The sequence below is a fragment of the Pseudonaja textilis genome, chromosome 5 (assembly GCF_049901715.1).
Source record: "Pseudonaja textilis isolate UNSWEBS1 chromosome 5, rPseTex1.2, whole genome shotgun sequence".
Classification (NCBI taxonomy): Eukaryota; Metazoa; Chordata; class Lepidosauria; order Squamata; family Elapidae; genus Pseudonaja; species Pseudonaja textilis.
This window is the reverse complement of record NC_141994.1, coordinates 4,935,697-4,956,778: the sequence shown is the minus strand read 5'-3', so window position 1 is coordinate 4,956,778 and position 21,082 is coordinate 4,935,697. Positions and strand designations below refer to the sequence as shown.

At 37.7% G+C, this 21,082-nt stretch overlaps 1 protein-coding gene and 1 long non-coding RNA gene across 4 annotated transcripts in view; both read left to right on the top strand.

The window, feature by feature from the left end:
• Positions 1–21,082, top strand: part of LOC148125514 (uncharacterized) — a 130,367-nt gene that overhangs the window by 67,787 nt on the left and 41,498 nt on the right. The window contains exons 4-5 of one of the 3 annotated variants that reach the window (XR_015743743.1): positions 14,703–14,767; positions 16,560–17,861. The exons of the other annotated variants lie outside the window; for them this stretch is intronic. This is a non-coding gene — a long non-coding RNA (uncharacterized LOC148125514). Of the gene's footprint in view, positions 1–14,702; positions 14,768–16,559; positions 17,862–21,082 lie in introns of those variants that run through there. 3 annotated transcript variants of the gene reach the window in all.
• On the top strand, positions 10,837–14,532 carry LOC148125515 (uncharacterized). Its single transcript, XM_087935477.1, has 2 exons — positions 10,837–11,303; positions 13,803–14,532. Exons 1-2 carry the CDS (start codon positions 10,837–10,839, stop codon positions 14,530–14,532), a joined length of 1,197 nt encoding a protein of 398 aa, XP_087791603.1.

The window sequence follows — 21,082 nt, the reverse complement described above, 5'->3', positions numbered from 1 at the left end:
TGTTAAAAAGTGGGAAATTAAAATGATCACTGTTAAGAAGAATGTTTTGATAAAAATAAATGTTTTGCCTAGAATGATGTTTTTGTTTCAGATAATGTCGGTCATATAATGGCAAAAATATATCTATACATATATGGCAAGGGAAAATAGTTAAATATAACTTTTCATTTGACAACGGTGATAATTTTTTTTATAAAATCAGGTCTGATTCAACTTATGACCTTAATGATTTCCAGTGGAAATTCTGGTCCTAATTGTAGACCAACTATAAAAACAATGAATGATAGAAAGGAATATTAATTATCAGACTTAAGCAAGCTTAAAGGGAGTTTCTCTCTTCTCTAAGAAATCTTGCGGGAAATCACTCCTCTGAAATTACTTTTTGTACTGGGAGAAAGTTGGGGTAAAAGAAAACCCTTCTCCTAATATAAAAATTATCTTCAGAGTAATAATGTGTGTAAACTACAACAGGAAAAGAAAAGGGTATGTATTTCTAATTCTAATAATATTTAGAATAAATATAATTAGTATGTTTTAAATGCTCCTGCTTCCATTAGGTTTGAAGCCCTGCGTAATCTATTGATTTCTGGAAGTTAAATGGGTGTAAAATGAGAACAACACAATGAATAATCCCCGCAAGTGTGAAAGCTTTAAAATACCGCCAGAGATTTCCAAAGAGTGATTTATCAATCACACAAGCATTTTATTTTATTAAACTTGGCTTGGTGCCCAATCCTTTGGCATTTTAAATGTAAACTTAGACCAAAATATATTGCTTTATGTTGAATGTTTGTAACCTTTATGGATCATCTCAAGTGGAAGCACAGAATTAAAGGTCTTTATTATTGATGTGGAAAAGATTATTTCTCTACTGTTCTCAGTCTGCAGATATCCATCATAGTCCCCAAAGCATTCATCATTAATTCTTCTCTTCTAGAAGCTAAACCTGTTTGTTTGTTTGTTTATTTGTTTAATATAGTTTATATATACCATATTTCTCATATAATAAGGCTCGGTCTTATTTTTTTTTGAGCCCTGAAAAAATGGCTAGGCCGTCTTAATGGCTTAGTGACTTAATTCCCCCCCCACTTGCATCTTCGGGCGGGCGGCGACGGCTTGGATGTGGACCTCGGCGTTGGTGGCACACTTCGTATTGGGTTAATGCAGGGAGCACCATATCCGGGTGTGCAACAAAAGTACTTCCTCGCAGCAACCCCCCCCCCACCATCCCCCCCCCCCATTTTGCATGTTTTAATATAGGCCTTAATTTGGGGGGGAGGGGCTTAATTTCATTTCATGCCTATAAAACATGCTGGGACTTCCTATTGGGGGAGGCCGTATTGTTGGAGAAACAGGGTAGTTTACATACTTCAGATCAGGAAAGGTACCACAAGTCCAAGCAAATATCAGAGTGGCTAGCAGGAAGTATCAGAGATACTATTAATAGCAAGATGGCTTTAAAAATGATAGAGGGTTAAAAAATCAAATAAAAAGACTACTGGAAAATAGCCAACGTGACTCTGATTTTTTTTTAAAAAAGCTCAAAGGACAATGTGCTACTTTAGTATCTGTTCAAGTAGAATTTATTTAAAGTAGTATTAAAGCAGAAATAATCACAAAAATAGAACATCGCTTGTTGAAAAGGATCAGACATGATTTTGCAACCGAACTTTGTAAAATTTGAAAGTGTCAATGAGTGTGTATAAAAAGGTGGTCTAGTAGATATATACTTGGCTTTCCAAAAGCCTTTGACAAAATTCCTCGCTAAAGGTTCTAGAGCAAACTTAGTTACATAAGAAACATTTTTGCAGTAGCAACTGATTAAAAAACTGAAAATAGGGTAGGAATAAATATATAGTTCTCATACTGGGTTAGGGTCTTCTAGGAATCCGGACTGGGACCTTTCCTTTTGAACTTTTATATGAGTGATTTGGTGTTAGGGCTGAACAGTGAAGTAAGAAGCCATATTTGACAATTATACCAAATGTTTATGATGGTAAAATAGAATCAGCATTATGAAGCATTCTAAAAATGTACAATACTTCAGTCCAATAAATACAATTCAGTATAAGCAAGTGTAAAGTAATATATGTTAATACTAAAATTTACCTTACTTGTTAATGGGATCGGAGTTGACAATGACTTATGAGGGAAAGGATTATAAAGATATAGTAGACCCAGGGGTGTCAAACTCACATCATCACAGCAGCATCATGTGATGTATCGGGACTTTCCCCCATTCGCTAAACCAGGCATGGGCGTGGCCAGTGTGTAACACATCTGGCTCATGGCCTGGGAGTTTGACAGCCCTGTAGTAGACAATTCAATTATATCAACTAATGATGCAATTGCTTCAAGAAAAGCAAATTCTTTGCTTGAAATTATTAGGACAGGAACTGAAAATATAACTGCTAATGTAGTATTTCCCAAATGCAAACTTATGAGAATTTTGTACAGTTCTGTGGTTAGCACATATTAAGAGGGTTATTACAGGTAAAAAGGACAATCATAATGATTTGGAAGCACGAATCTGCTCCCCTCTGTGGAAAACCTGTGGCAATTGGTATAGTTGGTAAAGGAGACTAGTGGCAGATTAAGCATATGATATTGAGATGGTGTAGATAACAAGGAGAAAAAAGAGAGACGTATAAAAAAATAGAAATCAGATCATTTGTATTTTATTACACAGCACATATTTAACCATGGAATTCACTCACTGTCAGCAACATTAGTAAGGACAGGCAATTTGGATGCATGATTTGAACAGGGGACTTGACAAGTTTGTGGAGAATAACACAAACTAATATTGATGACATTTTCAAGTTCTTGAATTATAGGCCATATACCTTAAATACTGGCTGCTGGGCAGCAACAATAGAAGGGTGGTATAGTCTTCCAGTCTAACTTGATGAGCTTCCTAAATGCATTCAACTGTCTACTATGTGATCTAGAACAGCAGTCGCCAACCGGTGGGCCGTGAGAAAATTTTGGTGGGCTGCAGAGAAATATCACCCCCAGAGCATCCCCCCGAAAGCAATTAATCCAGGCTGCACAGAAACACAAGTGCTGCACCGCCCACATAGCCCGTGGGAACCCTCCCTGCCTACTCACTCCTTACCCGGTAAACTTGCCTGCTAAATTTCTGTTTTTCCTTTTTCCCAACCATCATCTGTTCTGCTGTGCCAGGAGATTTAAATTAGCTAGGAAGCAGGAAATGGTTGGATTTCTTGCTTTCTAGCTAGTCTTTAGATCTTCGGGTCTGCCGAACCTCCCTTAGGACTGAAGGTTTGCTTGCAAGCAAATTCAGTGCAGACTCACAGCAAGCAAATTTGAGAGACTGAGCTAGCCGATGGCGGATAGATAGATCACTGAATGATTCTGTGAGCAACTCAATCTGCCTGCCTGCTTTGCCTGACTTTGGGTAAAAGTTGCCCTTTTTTAAAATAAAAAATTCAATATTTTAATGCATGGTGTGTTGTGAGTTAATTTTGTGAGTTTGCTTGCAAGCAAATTTTATGTGACAGACTGAGCTAGCCAATGGCAGATAGATAGATCTTTGAATGAATCTGTGATTCTGTGAGCAACTCAATCTGCCTGCTTTGCTGATTTGGGGTAAAAGTTTCTCTTTTTTTAATAAAAAATTCAATATTTATATAAATATTTATAATAAATACATACAAGCCATGCCCAGTCAGTCATATGACCACCAAGCCACACCCACAAATTAGGCCATGGCCATAGAACTAGTTAGTGGTCCCTGGGATCTAAAATTATGAGTTTGGTGGTCCCTGGGGTCCAAAAGGTTGGTGACCACTGATCTAGAATGTGTTGAGTTTGATGGATGTAAGGCCAGCTTCAGCAGGGCTAATTTTATGTTCTTGTAATTTTATGTCATTTTATGTTCTAACAGGCAGGTGAAGCTAGCCAAAAATCACATCCAGGGCTGTGTGCTCTCTCCACTTCTCTTCTTTTCTCACTATATACCAATGACTGCATCTCATAAGATCCCTCTGTTAAAGTACTGAAGTTTGCAGATGATACAACAGTGATTGGTCTCGTTCGAGACATTGATGAATCTGCATACAGATGGGAGGTTGAACAACTAGCCTTGTTGTGCAACCAGAACAATCTTGAACTAAATATACTCAAAACCGCAGAATTGGTGGTAGATTTTAGAAGAAACCCTCCTATACTACCACCTCTTAAAATACTAGACAACACAGTATCAACAATAGAGACCGTCAAGTTTCTAGGTTCTATCATATCTCAAGACTTAAACTGGATATCTAACATTAAAAACGTCATCAAAAAAGCACAACGAAGAATGTTCTTTCTGTGCCAACTCAGAAAGCTCAAACTGCCCAAGGAGCTGCTGATACAGGTCTACAGAGGAATTATTGAGTCTGTCATCTGCACCTCTATAACTGTCTGGTTTGGTTCTGCAACCCAACGGGAAAGACAAAGACTTCAGAGGATAATTAGAACTGCAAAACAACATCAACCCCCAATTGCTACCAACCTGCCTTCTATTGAGGACCTGTATACAACAAGAGTCAAAAAGAGGGCTGTGAAAATATCTACAGACCCTTCACATCCTGGACATAAATGGTTTCAACTTCTACCTCAAAACAACGCTATAGGGCACTGCACACCAGAACAACTAGACACAAGTGTCAAACTACTTAGCAAAACTTTATTACTATTCTTCTTCTCATCCTTCCTATTACCTATCTCTTCCCACTTATGCCTATAACCGTGTTGCTAGTATCTTTACAATTTATATTGCTTTACTTGTTTCCTAGTATGATTTGATGTATTAGTAACCTATGACTATCACTAAATGTTGTAACTTATGATTCTTGATTAATGTATTTTATTTATTTATTTATTTATTTATTTAGCCATATGCACCTTGTGTGTCCAATCACACTTGGCCAATAAAGAATTCTATTCTAATTCTATTGTATATTTTCTTTATTCCCTCGCTTTATTCCCTCTTCGGGAGGGAAGATGGACATATTGGCAGTGGAACTTCAATTGCACTGTCTCTTCTTCATTTTACAAACTAATAGCCACAAAGAGTAATTGGGTATACATAGAGTTGGGAATTTACCTTGAGTTCCCTCTATCCTTGCTCTTTCTAATTTCATGCTTTCTTCCTGCCTTTGCTTTCCAATCACATGCTGTCTGATCCAGTTCTAGTAGAATATAGCTAGTTTGGAACCAGATTTTGCCTGTTCTCCCCTTCCTCCAGGTATTTCCTGTAATACAGGGGTGTCAAACTCAATTTCCTCAGCAAGGAATGACAGTTTTCATGGACCTGGGTGATGCATGCTAATTTCTAGGAGTAGGTGGACCTGGGTGATGGATGCTAATTTCTAGGAGTAGGTGCTGGTTTAAAGGAGGCTTTAAAAGAGGCTACTAATACAAAGGCCAGGAGAAATAAAGACAATTTTTGAAAAAAACACAACACATCTATAATTTAGCAGCCAGTATTGGCAAACTATTGGCATAGAGATATGGATATAGATATAGAAAAAAATCTATGGAGTGAGGCGAGGCTGGGCAGGGCATAGCAAGGCCTGGTGAGGTCAAAGAGTTGAGGCTACCACTGGGCACTCTCCACAGTTGCTTTCTTCCAGGAAACATTTCTAACATAATCTCATAATTGTCTTTTAGGTTAAAATATATATATATATTGATGTATACAAATAAAGTCCTGTGGGCTGGGGCTGAGGCAGTTGCGGCCGGCCCCCTCAGCATTTCCAGGGTGACTCCACAGGTTCTTGCTCAGGTTAGTTTCCTCATCTTTGTCTCCAAAAACACTCAAATTGCTTCCTCTCCAATAAAGCTATGGGCCCGGAGCAATGAATAAAATGTTCTGTGGGGGAAAAAAAAAGGTCATCTTGAGCCACTGAAGAAAACGCTAGGAAAAAAGTGGACGTGTCTCAGAATGTAGAAGCTGAAAGGAGCAGAACTTAACAAAAATGCTTCTGAAACTTCAACAGATTGAATAATTCGGTTGACTGAACGATTGAATGATTAAATAATAATTAATCAAAGGAAGATGCATGGGTGCAGGGCAGCATCAGAACTGGAGATGCTGCAAATGAGCCAGCTACTTATGGGTGAGTGATGCTATACTTGTTTATTTATTGCTTTTAGTTCAGGGGGAGGCAGTGCTTTCATTGTAATGACCTTAGTTATTTGCATGCTTATTGTCCTAAGAAATTTAAGCCATGAAATCCAGCTCAATAAAATTTCAGAGAGAATGAATCATCATACCACAAGGGAAAAATGGACTGTAAATAAATAATGAAACTAAGAGAGATCAGTTTCAATCTTGTTTTCCTCATTCAAAGATGAAGTGCACATTGATTCTGGTCCTACAAATAACCTTGTTAAGAAAAAGGAAAGATTTATTCAATTAGACACAGAAATCAGCAATTTATTTAACAGATCGGTAAGTTATTTTAACAAGGAGAATACCAGTAAGGTTTTCTTACATTCTTTTGGATGTATTGAATGTGCCAAATGTGGAACAAATACAGTTAGCATCCAATAAAATACGACACAAAAGAATACAAAGTAACATTTAAAAACAACCATTGTTATGGGACTTAAAATCATCATCCTTCAAGAAATTGCAATGGATGATGTATTGTAGAGGATAAGCTGGGAAAAATGCAGTCACAGAGTTTATTTAAGACTATGGCACAGAATGATGGAGTGTATAAATCCAGATGGTGTTCATAAATTATAGGAAAGAAAAGGATTGAGATAAAAGCCACATGCAACTTAATCCAATTGACTCTGATAATGAAAAGCTAAAGCAAAATCTCTTATTTCCTGAAAGAAAAGAGACAAAGCAGTCCCGAGAATTGTTCCATCGTAATATGTGTGGGTCAGTGCAAGTAACGTCATGCATAGGCAAATACTTATTGACTTTTATAGATGATTGCTTTAGTACTTGTTTTAGTGAAGAGCCAAATACACCCTTGCCCCCAAATTGAAGTAATATGCAGCTTTGGTGAGGAACATATTTGGGAAAAGGTCCCAGTTATCCATACATATTGAAGATGAATGCATGATAGATAAAAAGAAAAAGGACTCTAATGAACAAGACACTGGACTCAGATTAGAATACTGTATATCTCAGAACAGAATGATATGCAAGGCTAGAAAAATTACTGTCTAACAAAAATCATGATATGCAAGATACCGAGCTTATAAATTCAAAAGAAAAATAGCAATACTGGCAATTACTTCTAAAACAGGTTATCAACCAAGATCCCATATGACATGCAATGAATTATAGCAACAAAGGAAGCCTCGGGCACACCAGGAGTGTTTGGTATTAAAGTTTATGTTTATATTTCAGGAATAGAAGAGAATCTCAACTGAAAATCTCAATTGGCCTTTTAAAATATATCTAATACAGATAGTCGTCAACTTTCAAGCATTTGTTTAATGACCATTCAAAGTTAGAGTGACGCTGAAAAAGTGACCAGTCCTCACACTTGCAACCATTGCAGCATCTCCAGTCACATGATCAAAATACAGGTGTGTGTATTTACAACAGTTGCAGGATCATGGGACCGCCATTTGCAACCTTCCCAGCCATCCTCTTTCAAGCAAAGTCAATGAGGGAAGCTGGATTCACTTAATGACCATATTATTCACTTGACAACCGTAGCACTTCATTTAACAACCAGGGAAAAGAGTTCCCATGTTCAAATCAGGCACGACTCATTTAACAACCACCTTGCTTAGCAACAAAAATTCTGGTTCCAACTGTGATCATAAATTGAGGACTACCTCTACTGCAAAGTATGCCAAATTCTAGGATTCTTAATACATGCAATGTTGCTTATTGTGATGGCAAAAAATAAAGAGGATCACCCTGAATACCTTGTCATCCATGTCCAGATCACCAATGAATTCAGTCCATAGCCTTCAATTTAGCCTTCGGGCTAAAATGCCCGAAGAGATTCAACAATGGGTTTCCATTCCATTTTTCCTACATTACCAAAAACAACAGTTTGAAAAGGCCTGGAAAGTCCATGAAAAGACATTGAGAGAATGTTAGCGGTTGAATCTTTGGAATGAGAAAAGCTGTGGAATCAGAAATTAAAGCAGTCCATTAGGAATTTATTAATCTACCCACAGGGAAGGCAACCATGGGATGTAAATGAGTTTTCAAGATCAAATAAGATATAGAAAGGAATCTCGAGTGCCATGGAGCTAGACTGGTAGCTATACTTCCCTCCAAAAAGGCAAAGAAAGTAGCAAGACTTTTGCACCAGTGATAAAGCATGCTTCAGTAAGAATATAGGCTCAGCTTAGCTGTAAGGATCATGGGAGTTGTTCATCTTGTTGTAAAGGTTGCCTTCCTGCACAGAGAAATGCAGCTGCCATCTGACTTATTCAAACCAGGAAAGAAAGACTTGGCATGCGAGCTTCACGAGACAGATCAAGGCCTGGGTCAAGCAGGAAGACAGCCCGGAATGAGAAACGAAAGCCGGTGCTGGTCCAGGGAAGGTTGGCGTATGGTTTTATTCCAGATTCAAAAGCAACAGATGGGCATGTATCCTTACTAGGTAGATAATATTAGTCATTATTTACACCCCCCCACCCGCTGTCACAAAAACAAAAATCCCAATAACCCAGAGGTTGTAAAAAAAAAATGCTTTAACATAGAAATGGATAGATGAAAAAACTGGGAAACATTTTGTACCGCTTAAAGTTCCGGATGGAAGGAGAATAAGGTGGAAGCCAAGAAGACAAACGCACTTCTTCAATGCTGGGAGCGGATTGAAGCCAACAAAAATAGTATGCCAATAGAAACTGAAAGTATGCAATAAATGTCAATAAACTGCTAATACAAGCTCGAAAATTCACATTGGAGGTGGTGCTTTGCTTTACAGTACACTCTCTTCTCACTTTGAAGCAGTATGTCAGCTGGTGCTCCGTTCAAAATCCAAGAAAGAAATACTTAGACTCTTGTAATTAGAGAAAAGGTATCTTTTACTGGAAGTCAAGTGGTAGCAACAAGAGAATTCTGAACCTGGGGAAATAAGCACATACATCACATATATCAAGGGAGTGAAATGTTCCCACCCCCAACAGTTCAAATGGTTCTTCCAATTAAAAGTTGTGAACCTCAGCATGTGGACATCTCCAGGTGGTGTTGATTAGTTGACCTTGGCTTACTCAGAGAAAGGTTTGCAGTTGCGCAGAGAAGAGAAAGCTAAGCAGGAAGTAGAAACCCTCCCCAGTTTATACAATATCAGTCAGTAACACTTTCAGCTCACGTCCCATACATTTCCCCACTCCACCCCCCGTTACCCATGGCAGCCAGAAAGTAGCAAAGGAAAAGAGGAAGATCTTGAAGGCTGACACAGTGTTTTCAAATCTGGTCATTTTAAGATGTGTGGACTTCAACTCTGAGCTCGTCAGGATTGAACTGCTTGCAGTGGGCCTGCATACTACATTCTAACCACTGTGCCACCATGGCTCCTTTGGCATTTCCATTTTAATATATTGTTTTTATTTTATTTTACCCCAAATTATGAAATATTGATACCACTGCATCTAGATTAATCCAAGGTATCAGTGGGATGCAGGCAGTACTTGAACACCCTGCCTCCAGTCTGAGGGAAAAACCGCTCTCCACAGAACCAGTCCCTGTGACATAAATTTGAGGTCAAGCTATTCAAAATAGCATTTTTCAATAGTTCTTTTATTCTTGTTATTTGGACACAAAGCAAAGCAAATGTACAACTAAGCTTAATTCATTCTTTTATATTTGTACGTCTACTTATCTAATTTCAAAGTTATCTTACTATAATAAGCTATGCCCAGGCTATTCAGGTCACTATGCCCAACAAGGCTATTTAAAAAAACTATGCCCAACAAGGCTGTTCAGATGACTATGCCCAACAGACTACTCAAGTTGTGTAAGTATTGTTTGCCCAACTAGGCTGCACATTCACAGAATACTCACATTCACTCTCAATACAGGTGATCAGGCTGCATTAGAGCTGACTGGGAAGCGGATTCAGGGCATTGTCTCAAACTTTGAGAGTCTGGGGTCATAACAGTCTTATCTTTATACTAGAGGTGGTATTCAGCAGGTTCTGACCAGTTCTGGAAAACTGGTAGTAGAAATTTTGAGTAGTTCAGAAAACCGCAAATACCACCTCCGGCTGGAGATTTTACAGCATCCTTTCCCTGCTACGCCCACCAAGCCATGCCCACAGAACCGGTAGTAAGAAAAATTGAATCCCACCACTGCTTTATACCCAGCTTGTTTACTCTGAATCCACGTGTATGATACATATTGCCTTGGTCTGGTCAGGAACTTCACATTCCTACTCCCTGTTCCATCAATCCACTAGATTCCTTATATCCACTAATGTCCTACCTGATATCACCAACAATAAATCATTCGTACATGCACTCAATATCTTTCCTTATTGGTAGTACACATATTCCAGCAACCTGAATTTCCCAGTGAGTTCATGACACAACTAACTATGGTTGAACTACAGGTCCTCTATATTCATAACTTATATTTGTGATATATTCATAACATATAACATAAAATATATAAAAATCTGGTGCCCCAAAGGTTGGTGGCCACTGCTAATAATAATAATAATAATAATAATAATAATAATAATAATAATAATAATAATAATAATAATAATAATAATAATAATAATAATAAACATCAGTGAATGGTTAACAGCTGGGAAAACCTACTTGATACAAAAGGATCCAGGAAAAGGGGTAACACCTGCAAATTACAGGCCAATAACATGTCTTCCAACCATGTTCAAGCTGCTGACCAGCATCGTAGCTGACAGGATCCAGGACTACCTAGAAGTAAATAACATCTTGCCAGTGGAGCAGAAAGGAAACAAACAAGGAAGCAGAGGCACAAAAGATCAGCTCCTGATCAACAAAATGATTTTAGAGAACTGCAAAAGCCGACAAACAAATCCGCATACAACTTGGATTGACTACAAGAAAGCATTTGATTCACTACCGCACAGCTGGATCATCAAGTGCCTGGATGTCATTGGAATATGCAAATGCATTGCCATTTTCACTGCATATGCAATGAAGCACTGGAAAACAGAACTGCTTATTGGAAGTGAAAGCTACAGAATGGTCAACATCAAAAGAGGGATTTTCCAGGGTGATTCTTTGTCACCTCTGCTGTTCATCATCACCATGACCCCCCTGTCAACAATCTTACAGAAAACTAACCTGGGTTATCAAACTGCTAAAAATTCACAGAAAATCTCTCACCTGCTGTACATGGATGATCTGAAGTTATATGGAAAATCAGAAATTGAAATCCAGCCATTGACCAATACAGTTCGAATTTTCAGCACTGACATCAGCATGGAGTTTGGCCTGGACAAATGTGCCACAGTGGCACTGACGAAAGGGAAGATTGTAGAAAGTGATGGAATCGAAATGCCCAATGGACAAACCATCAAGTGCCACCAACCTGAAGCCTATAAATACCTGGGCATACTGCAGCTGGACAATATCACAATGATGGAATCCCCAATTATAACTTCAAAAAAGGCAACTATGATCTTATAGACAACGATCTCTCATCCCTTGATTGGCAATTTCTATGCATTGGATGCAATACTGTAGAAGACCATTACAATGTATTTTTACTTGAAGTCGAAAGAGTCATCAAACTATATGTACCAATAATAACTTCCAAAACCAGAAAAAAAAAAAAAACAAATTACCCATAACAATAAGGAAGCTTCAATCCTAAAAAAAATCACTTTGGCGGAAAAACAAATCTGGTGACGTTGCCAACTTCAAAAGCTGATACAAAAATTTATGCCACCAGATAAAGACTGAATGCACTAATTATCACATTAAACAAGAGGAAAACCTTTTATGCACCAATTCCACCTGTGCTTTCTACAATTTTGTAAACAACAAACTAAAAGACTCAAGGTCCATCCCACCCCTGAAAGGACCTAATGGCAAAGACTGCAATGATGACACTATTAAAGCCAACCTGTTTAACACATTCTTTGGCTCAGTATTTGTAAACAGCAATGGATCATGCCCAGTATTTCCTATTTGAATCACAGACAACTACAATGATCTAATACATATCAATTTTACAGGAGACAATGTTGAAAAAGCACTGCACAATCTAAAACCATCTCTATTGATTGGACTGGAGGGAATATGTGCCTACTTCTTAATAAAGCTACCCACTGCCATAGCCGAACCTCTAAGCATAATCTTTGAAAAATCTTTCAGGACCAGCTCCTTGCCTAACCTATGGTCACAAGCCATGGTCATCCCCATCTTCCAAAAGGGAGACTCCAGCCTAGTTGAAAATTACAGACCAATCTCTTTATGCTGCATCACCTGTAAAGTCATGGAATCAATTATTAACCAATCCATCATCCTCCACTTAGAGACAAACAACCTACTCTCTAATAAACAATTTGGTTTCAAAAAAGACCACACCATCTTGTAATCTGTAACTCTTACACTGCAAAAACATACGGACTACACAACTCAATCAGGGCAAAGCAATAGACACAATCTGCATAGATTTCTGTAAAGCCTTTGATTCAGTGGTACATGACAAACTACTCCTCAAACTAAAATCTTATAGTATCTCTGGACACCTACTTAGCTGGATAGAAGCATTCCTGTCAAACAGACAACAAATGGTCAAAATTGGGAGTGTCCTATCAAATTCTGCACCTGTGAACAGTCGTGTCCCCCAAGGCAGTGTTCTAGGACCAACTCTTTTCATACTCTACATAAATAACCTCTGTGATCATATCAAGAGCAACTGCATTCTCTTCGCTGATGATATAAAGCTATTCAACACCACAGACAATACTGCTACCCTTCAAAAAGACCTCGACTATGTATCAGAATGGTCAAACAAATGGCAACTTCAAACCTCAACAAATAAATGCTCTGTCTTACATATTGGCAAAAAAAATCAGAAAATAAAATACAGGCTGAATAGTCAAGACTTTGTTGATTATCCAAACTCTGTCAAGGATCTTGGAGTACTCATCTCTAATTATCTAAATGCTTGAGCCCACTGTAACTACATAGTCAAAAAGGCGTTAAGAGTTGTTAACCTAATCTTACTTAGCTTTTCCTCTGGTAATATATTATACTACTAACTAGAGCATACAAAACATTTGCTAGACCAATACTCGAATACAGCTCATCAATCTGGAACCCACATTACACATCTGATATTAACACAATTGAGAAAGTCCAGAAATATTTCACAAGAAGAGTTCTCCACTCCTCTACTCGTTGTAGAATACCTTATGCCACCAGACTTGAAATTCTAGACCTAGAAAACTTAGAACTATGCTGCCTTCGGTCCTATCTAAGTATAGTATATAAAATCATACATTACAATGTCCTACCTGTCAATGTCCTACCTGCCTACTTCAGCTTCAACCATAACAACACAACTATGTGTACACTACACAACTAACTATACACTATGTGCTGCACCCACATAGTGACATCGACAGGCTATATTTGCCCAGAAAAGCAGGCAGCAGAGGACTTTTGCAAGTGAAGCAGACAGTTGAAGTTGAGAAGCATGCTCTGGCAGATTATGTGAGACAGTGTTGAACCAGCCTTGAAGGAGGTCAACAAGAGGAAGCTGCTCAAAGTGTAGCAAAAAAGAATCAATATAGGAAAACAGTGATGCAAACTCAGGCTGACAGCTGGTGTAATAAAGCACTGCATGGACAGTTCCTTGAAAAGATCCAAGGAAAAGTAGATAAGGAAAAGACTTGGTTATGGCTGACCAACGGAACACTGAAGAAAGAAACAGAAGGTCTGATTCTTGCAGCCCAAGAACAAGCCATCAGAACAAATGTAATCAAAGCCAGAATAGAAAAGTCTGCTGATGACCCCAAATGCAGACTCTGTAAAGAAGCAGATGAAACCATCGACCACATACTGAGCTGTTGCAAGACAATAGCTCAGACTGACTACAAACAACGTCACAACACAGTTGCTCAGATGGTCCACTGGAACCCGTGTCACAACTACCATCTGCCTATAGCAAAGAACTGGTGGGATCATAAGCCTGAAAAAGTGGTTGAAAATGAGCATGCAAAACTACTGTGGGACTTCCGAATACAGACTGACAATGTTCTGGAACACAATACCCCAGATAGCCTGATTGTGGGGAAGGAAAAAGTGTGGATCGTTGACATTGCCATACCTGATGACAGCAGAATCGATGAGAAACAACTTGAAAAAGTCACCAGATATCAGGACTTGAGAATCAAACTGCAGAGACTCTGGCATAAACCAGTGCAGGTAGTTCCAGTGGTACTCAGCACACTGGGTGCTGTGGCTAAAGACCTAGGCAAGCACTTAAAAACAATTGACGCTGAGAAGATCACCATTGGTCAGCTGCAGAAGGCCACCTTACTGGGATCTGCTCGCATAATCCGCCCATACATCATGCAGTCCTAAACACTTGGGAAGTGTACGACTAGTGATTTGTGATACGAAACCCAGCATGGTTATCTCGTCTGCTGTGTATGCTGTCATTTTTGTGCAGAATAATAATAATAATAATAATAATAATAATAATAATAATAATAATAATAATAATAATAAATTATTTACATGCCAATTTACAGTTGCTACATTGCAATTCACAACAGCCATGAGGAAAGGAACAGAAGCTACATTATTTTTATTCCAGGTAAGCATTTTAGCACCCTTGGTTGAAGCCAGCACTGGCCAGAAAACAAACAGTGCCTATCTGAAATATAGTTTGTTCACTTCAGTTATCTGATAAAACAACCAATTCTAAACACAGCAGATATAGTGTAACTTAATATTAATATAGCCTGGAATTCCAAGGCTATTCCACTAAAGAATTTAGTCTGGTTTGATCCCACTTAGATGAAACTTATACCACCTGGACTAATATCTTATTATGTTTCAGTCCTTTCTATGTATTTCTTTGTAAAAGATCCAAAAAATATACACAGATCCTGAACATTAGTGCTCAGAAGGTGCTATAATGTCAAGCTCTTTTGGAAGTCTGAGGGTGAAGATGGGTTTATTCTTGATTAAAAGTTCACACTTCAAGGAGATTGGGAAAATTACTGCTAAACTTGTGAAAAATGTGTAACATATGGAGATTTATAAAAACACTTTGACAGGCCTTATCCCACATGAGATGCTTGAAACAATCTGTAGACTAATATGCATAGGCAATAAGTCCATATGGCGCAGCCATTTGATATGACACAATACATTACATGCCATGAAAACTCCTTTAATCATCTTCAAGGCCTTGACCCATTTGATCAGACGCTCAAGTTCTCAGGTTCTTCTGGGGATGGGGCGACGGGGTTGAAGTTTTTTTAAAAAACTGGCTTCCATAGTGCAACGTCCAAGTGCTGCAATTCTTCAGCAACGAATTACCACTAGAAGAATAACAATGTCAGTATTTCTTGCAAGAGAGAAATAATTTGATGCTGAACATCTGTCCGGCATTTATTTCCACTTCCTGGCTCCTCTTCCCTCCTCCTGGAGCAGAGGTCAAGGCACAGGTGCTATTGATGTGAAACCTCCTGCCTTAATGTTAGATGGTTCTTCTAAAGAACAGCTGGAGAAGAGCTGGCTTTAGACACGCTTATGTCAAGATCTCTGGCGTTCACATTAGTGGTTTCCCAGTGATATCCAAAACTGAGCTTTTTTGTGGAGAACATAACAGTTTTAAAATTCTAGGCACACTTTAAATGCTTTCTCCCTCTTTTCCTAATAGTAAGAATCCTGTTTGTCTGTGTTGCTGAATAGCTTCTGGGTCAAAATAAGGTTTCTAGTACAGATATCTGTTCCCCTGCCCTGTCATTTCATTTCTACTCTATTTTACCTCAATGGTCAGCTAGGTAAAACATTTACTGAAATTAATTAATCATAGGATATCCTTCAAAGTACGTGTATCTCAGGAGAAGCTTGCAAATATTTCAAAATCTAAAAAAGTAGGTTGCATTCCAAAGTGTGAAGTATACAATGAAGCAAATTAAATAAGCTGTTAAATTAAACTAAACCATTATAATGGCTCCTGGGTACCAGAAATTAGGTCAATTCAAATCATAATTAGTGTATTAAATAGTTAGGAAACTTGCTTCAAAAACTTTTGGCTTATTCAATTTGGTTATTTTACACATTTGGAATATACTACACTCCAGACAAGCATCTCTTCATGACTTCTGGTAGAGTGAGACAATAGTAGCCAGTGAAATTTGTCCTAACTTATTAGGTCATTCAAGATCAAAGGTTTTTTATTTTGTTTTGTATATACAAATTTCTGGAGGCCCTTTTAACAGACAGCCACCAGATGGCAACATCTGCATTCGGTTGATCAAGGCGTGCCTATTAGGGAGTAATATTTTTGTAAAAGCTTAGCATGTTATGTTTTATCTCCGTGAGCACATAGGATTGTATGACTAAACGATTCAATGCAGCCTGTTTTTTTCTAGACATTTTGGACCACAATGCCCCTAATTCCTGGGCAGTATGTCCAATTCTAGATTGGGGAAGACAGCTAGACAAAAATGGGAAGGTAAGAAGAATTGAAAAAAAAATATTTTTCCAATGTTAGGAATGGTTAGATTTTAACAGAAAGTGAGCAGTACATATGAATGTAATGTAGATAGTACTCAGTTTACAGCTGTTCATTCAGCAATTGTTCAAAATTACAATGGCACCAAAAAAAGTACCTCACAATCTGTCTTTGCACGTATAACTGTTGGTAGAAAGGCAAGAGTAAGTTTGAAATTACTACAAGACTCTTCTCATAGAGAAAGCTTTGGGTTGCCAAACTGGGAATTATACTACCAGACAGCTGCTCTTACTTGGTTAAAAGAATGGATAGCTCTAAGTCATAGACGACTATTAACATTGAAGGGACATGATTTGCAACTGGGGTGGCATGCCTCCCTATGGTATGGGAAAAATAAAACACACAAATATTTTCCAGGGAAATTAGAAATACTTTGTTTTCAGTATGGGCAAAATCCAACGAGAAACAATATTTGAAAATACCAGTCTGGCTCTCCATGATGGAGGCAGTGACATACTCAAATGTGATGGATATGGGAAAAATCATAAGATATAAGGATATTTTGAATGAGAAAGGTGAATTGAAAAACAAACAGGAATTGAATAGGCAAGGGATAGACTTAACATGGTGGCCGTATGTACAAATACAATCTAGATATCAATAATATGCTAAAATATATGGTTTTCATAAAGAACCAACAGAACCGGATCAAATTTTAATAGGACTGAAGGAGAAACTAATTAAAAATTCTGTAATTATTTATTGAGTATTAGAATGGAAGAAGAGCAAGTAAAGGAATTCATGATAGCATGGGCCAAAAACTTTGGGCACTCTATAGAATTGGATAAATGGCAAAAGTTGTAGGACAGAAAGTATAAACTAATAATGTCCACCGCATATAAAGAAAATTTATACAAAATGTTTTATAGATGACACGTCCCTCCAGCTAGATTAGCCAGGATGTTTAAAGATATGTCCGCCAAGTGTTGGAAGTGCAACCATATCCCGGGTTCATACTACCACATGTAGTGGATGTATCCAAAAGCAAAAAAAAAAAAAAAAAAATATGGACAAAACTACACACCTGGATATTAAAAAATGATAAAGGAATATATAGATCTAAAACGGGAAATATTTCTCTTGGGTATTATACCAAAAAAATACAGTAAAAGGAACGTGTATTTAATAGTACATGTGTTAACAGCAGCCAGAATCATGTTTGTGCAACATTAGAAGAGCAAGGAGAAGATAATACAGAAGAGAAGATAATGAAAAAAATCTTAGAATGTGCAAAGAAATGAGTAGAGTAACTCTTGAAATTAAAGAAAAGGAAGACCCTGAATATTTTGAGATATGGGATTTATTCTATCGATAGTTAAATAAGAGAAACAGAATTTTTTAAATGACAAGAGAAAGATTAATTTTATCATTATGGATTACTACTGTAAGCTATTATTAATTCTAATTAGTATAGATAATTAATATGCATTAATATTATGAAGGAAAAACACTGGTATTATAAGATTATTGCTAGAGAATAGGCATCCCAACCATCATGTGATTAAAACACAGGCAAGGGTCACCATCCTGGGACACTGCAATGGTTATAAACACATGGCCATTGCCTGAATTTGTTTCTTCGATTACTTCCGAGCAAAAATATAAAATTATGGAGCCACTAAGAGTGCGCAGGCTTCATCGATCTGTTTTGAAATTTGTTTTTCCATTAACTCGTCCCACCATTTCACTGCTTCTGTCAGATAGTATTGTTTTGCCCAATTAAAGTAGTGATTCGGAGTACATTCGAGTAAGATCATGCAAAATGGGAACGCACTTCTGGCGTGTTTAGCTAACAATAGTAATAACAAAAAGAAATCCTTAATCTTTTATTTATGTGTAAATGTTTCTTTAAAAATGAGAGCATCAAATCAAAGGAACACACATTTTTTTTTACATGCAGCCTGTTTAGAAGATCAAAGGAGACAGAGTGAGAGATTGGCATTCATTCAACTTGAGAGGCATGAGGAATTTTTTATTTTGGCAATAGTGGCATAGATACTCTTGGGGCCAATCCTAGCTGTACTGGATTTCTCTGTTGATAGTTAATAGGCATCTCTCCAAAGTCCTAATGGCAGCCCAGTGAAAGCCTGTAAATGACCATAAATGACAATTCTGGACAATGACTGGCTCTTTCTGAAGGTTAGGTGTGTGTGTGTTTGTGTGTGTGTACGGACATATATTCCATATATACTGTATATATTATATATTCTATCTCTTTTGCTCAGTCCTCTTTCACAAAGAAATTAGAGAAGAGTAAACTACAACCAAAAAGAGACACAAAGAAGGATAACTGAGATATAGACAGAACAGTTCAATTTTATTCTACTTCACCCTCTCTGCACTCTACTTTCTATTTCTATTCAATTATTGCAAGACTTTCAGTCAGCCTCTGCCATTATATTCTATTCACCGGCAGCCAATTCCATTCTTTACCCTGTCAGCTTCCTCAGGTCCCTTGTTCCTTTTCCAATGACTCAATATTTTCTGTCTATTGTGTATGTGTTTCTCTCTAATAAATCCAGAGCTTTAAACATGTATAAAAATCATTTCTGCCTTCCTCAGTGTCTCCAGTGTTCGTCTTAAGCTGAAGGTATTTCTTCAGTCACAATCCTTTTTATGCTTGTTTGCAGAGTTCATTGTACAGGTAAATCCATGATGTACTGCTTGTTCAGGCATATTGTTGATTATTTACATTTATTTATATGGAGACTGTCCAATCTATACATAAATCTGGGTAGATTACTTCTAAAATCATTAAACAATAACATAAAAAAGAACTGTATATATTTAAGAATAGACACAGCACACCAAAAAACCTAAAGTAATTACATTTGGGGACTCAGACAGCAACCATCCTAACCCCATGCCTGAGAACAAAATCAGATTTTCAAAGACTTCTAGTATAACTAAATGATATAAAATTAAGATGTGACCGCCAGAAAAATTATCTAGAATGTCCTGTATAAAAGTGGTTCAAATCTATGTTGGAAATTACAATCAGAGTAATTTTTACTATGCTTGGTGGACATGCAAAAAAGCTAGAAGATTTTGGATTCAAGTGCATATACAGTACTGATTCAGAGGATTTTAAAGACTGATATACAAGGGATTGATGGATAAACATTTGATAAACAGTCATGGACTTTTATTTTTATATGTGGAAACAACAGTTGAGTTATTATAGGCACAAAATTGGAAAGATTTGGCAATATCCAAATGGAAGAATATTTGGTGAAGATGATAGAACTTGATGATGAAAGAGAAGACAATATCATCTATGTTTATTGATGACTGAAAAACGGTTTCTTGAATTAAACAGAAAAAAATAAACTTATGTTCTATGGTTTTCATGATTAAATAGGATAGATTATAGAAAGAAGAGAGTTGTGATGTACTTTAGAGAAAGTGGTAAATCTACAATTAAACTTATACCCCAAAGGGGCTTTTTCAAGAGGCAACTGGACTTTCTCATTTTTCTTTGAAGACATTGCACTTCTCATCCAAGAAGCTTCTTCAACTCTGACTGGATGGTGGGGAATGGAAGGATTTATACTTCTTACAGACAGCAGGTCATTTGCATTCTTTTAGAGAGTCACTTGAGGCCACCTGGAGGTTTATCTATGTTGTAGGGGCACCTGAGTGTGGAGTCTTCTTGGAACTATTGAAAGGACTGTGTTATAGACTGGAGATAGATGATGTCATATCCCTCCACCTCTGTTTAGAGAGGACTGTTCAATTTTGATGGCTTCTTTGACTTCTTTTCAAACCAACAGTCCTCTCTGTCCAAAATGTGGACTTTGCTGTCTTCAAGAAAATGGCCTTTGTCTTTTAAATGCAGATGGACTGCTGAATCTTGTCCTGATGGATTTGTTCTTCTCTATTGTGCCGTGCATTTATGATGTGGTTGTTTTGCTTCCCCAGTGTACAGATCTGTAGATAGTTCACTGCATTGTACTGCATATAACCCATATGAGTGCATTACAGTAGTCCTAACTTGACTAAGTCATAGTCATGAGTGACTGTCAGAAGGGCCTCCTACTGTAGGAAAGGGGATAATTGGTGCACTAGGCTCATCTGGCTACAGCTGCCATGTGCTCTTCAAGCAGGATCTGTGAGTCCCGGACAACCCCCAGATTGCCCACCATTTTTAAATTGGGTTGCAGAACTCAATCCAAAAGCAAAGATGGACTGGCCAAATGGAAAGACCAAACAGAGCCACTTGGTGTTGTCAAAATACGAGTCCATGTTTGTTTCTTCCCATCCAGACCCATACAACTTTCAGATGCTAAATCACAATATCACTTGGACAGCCCAGGGTTAAGATGTGTATTTTGGGCTATCCTCTGCATATTGATTAATAGAGAACTCCAAACAGACGGA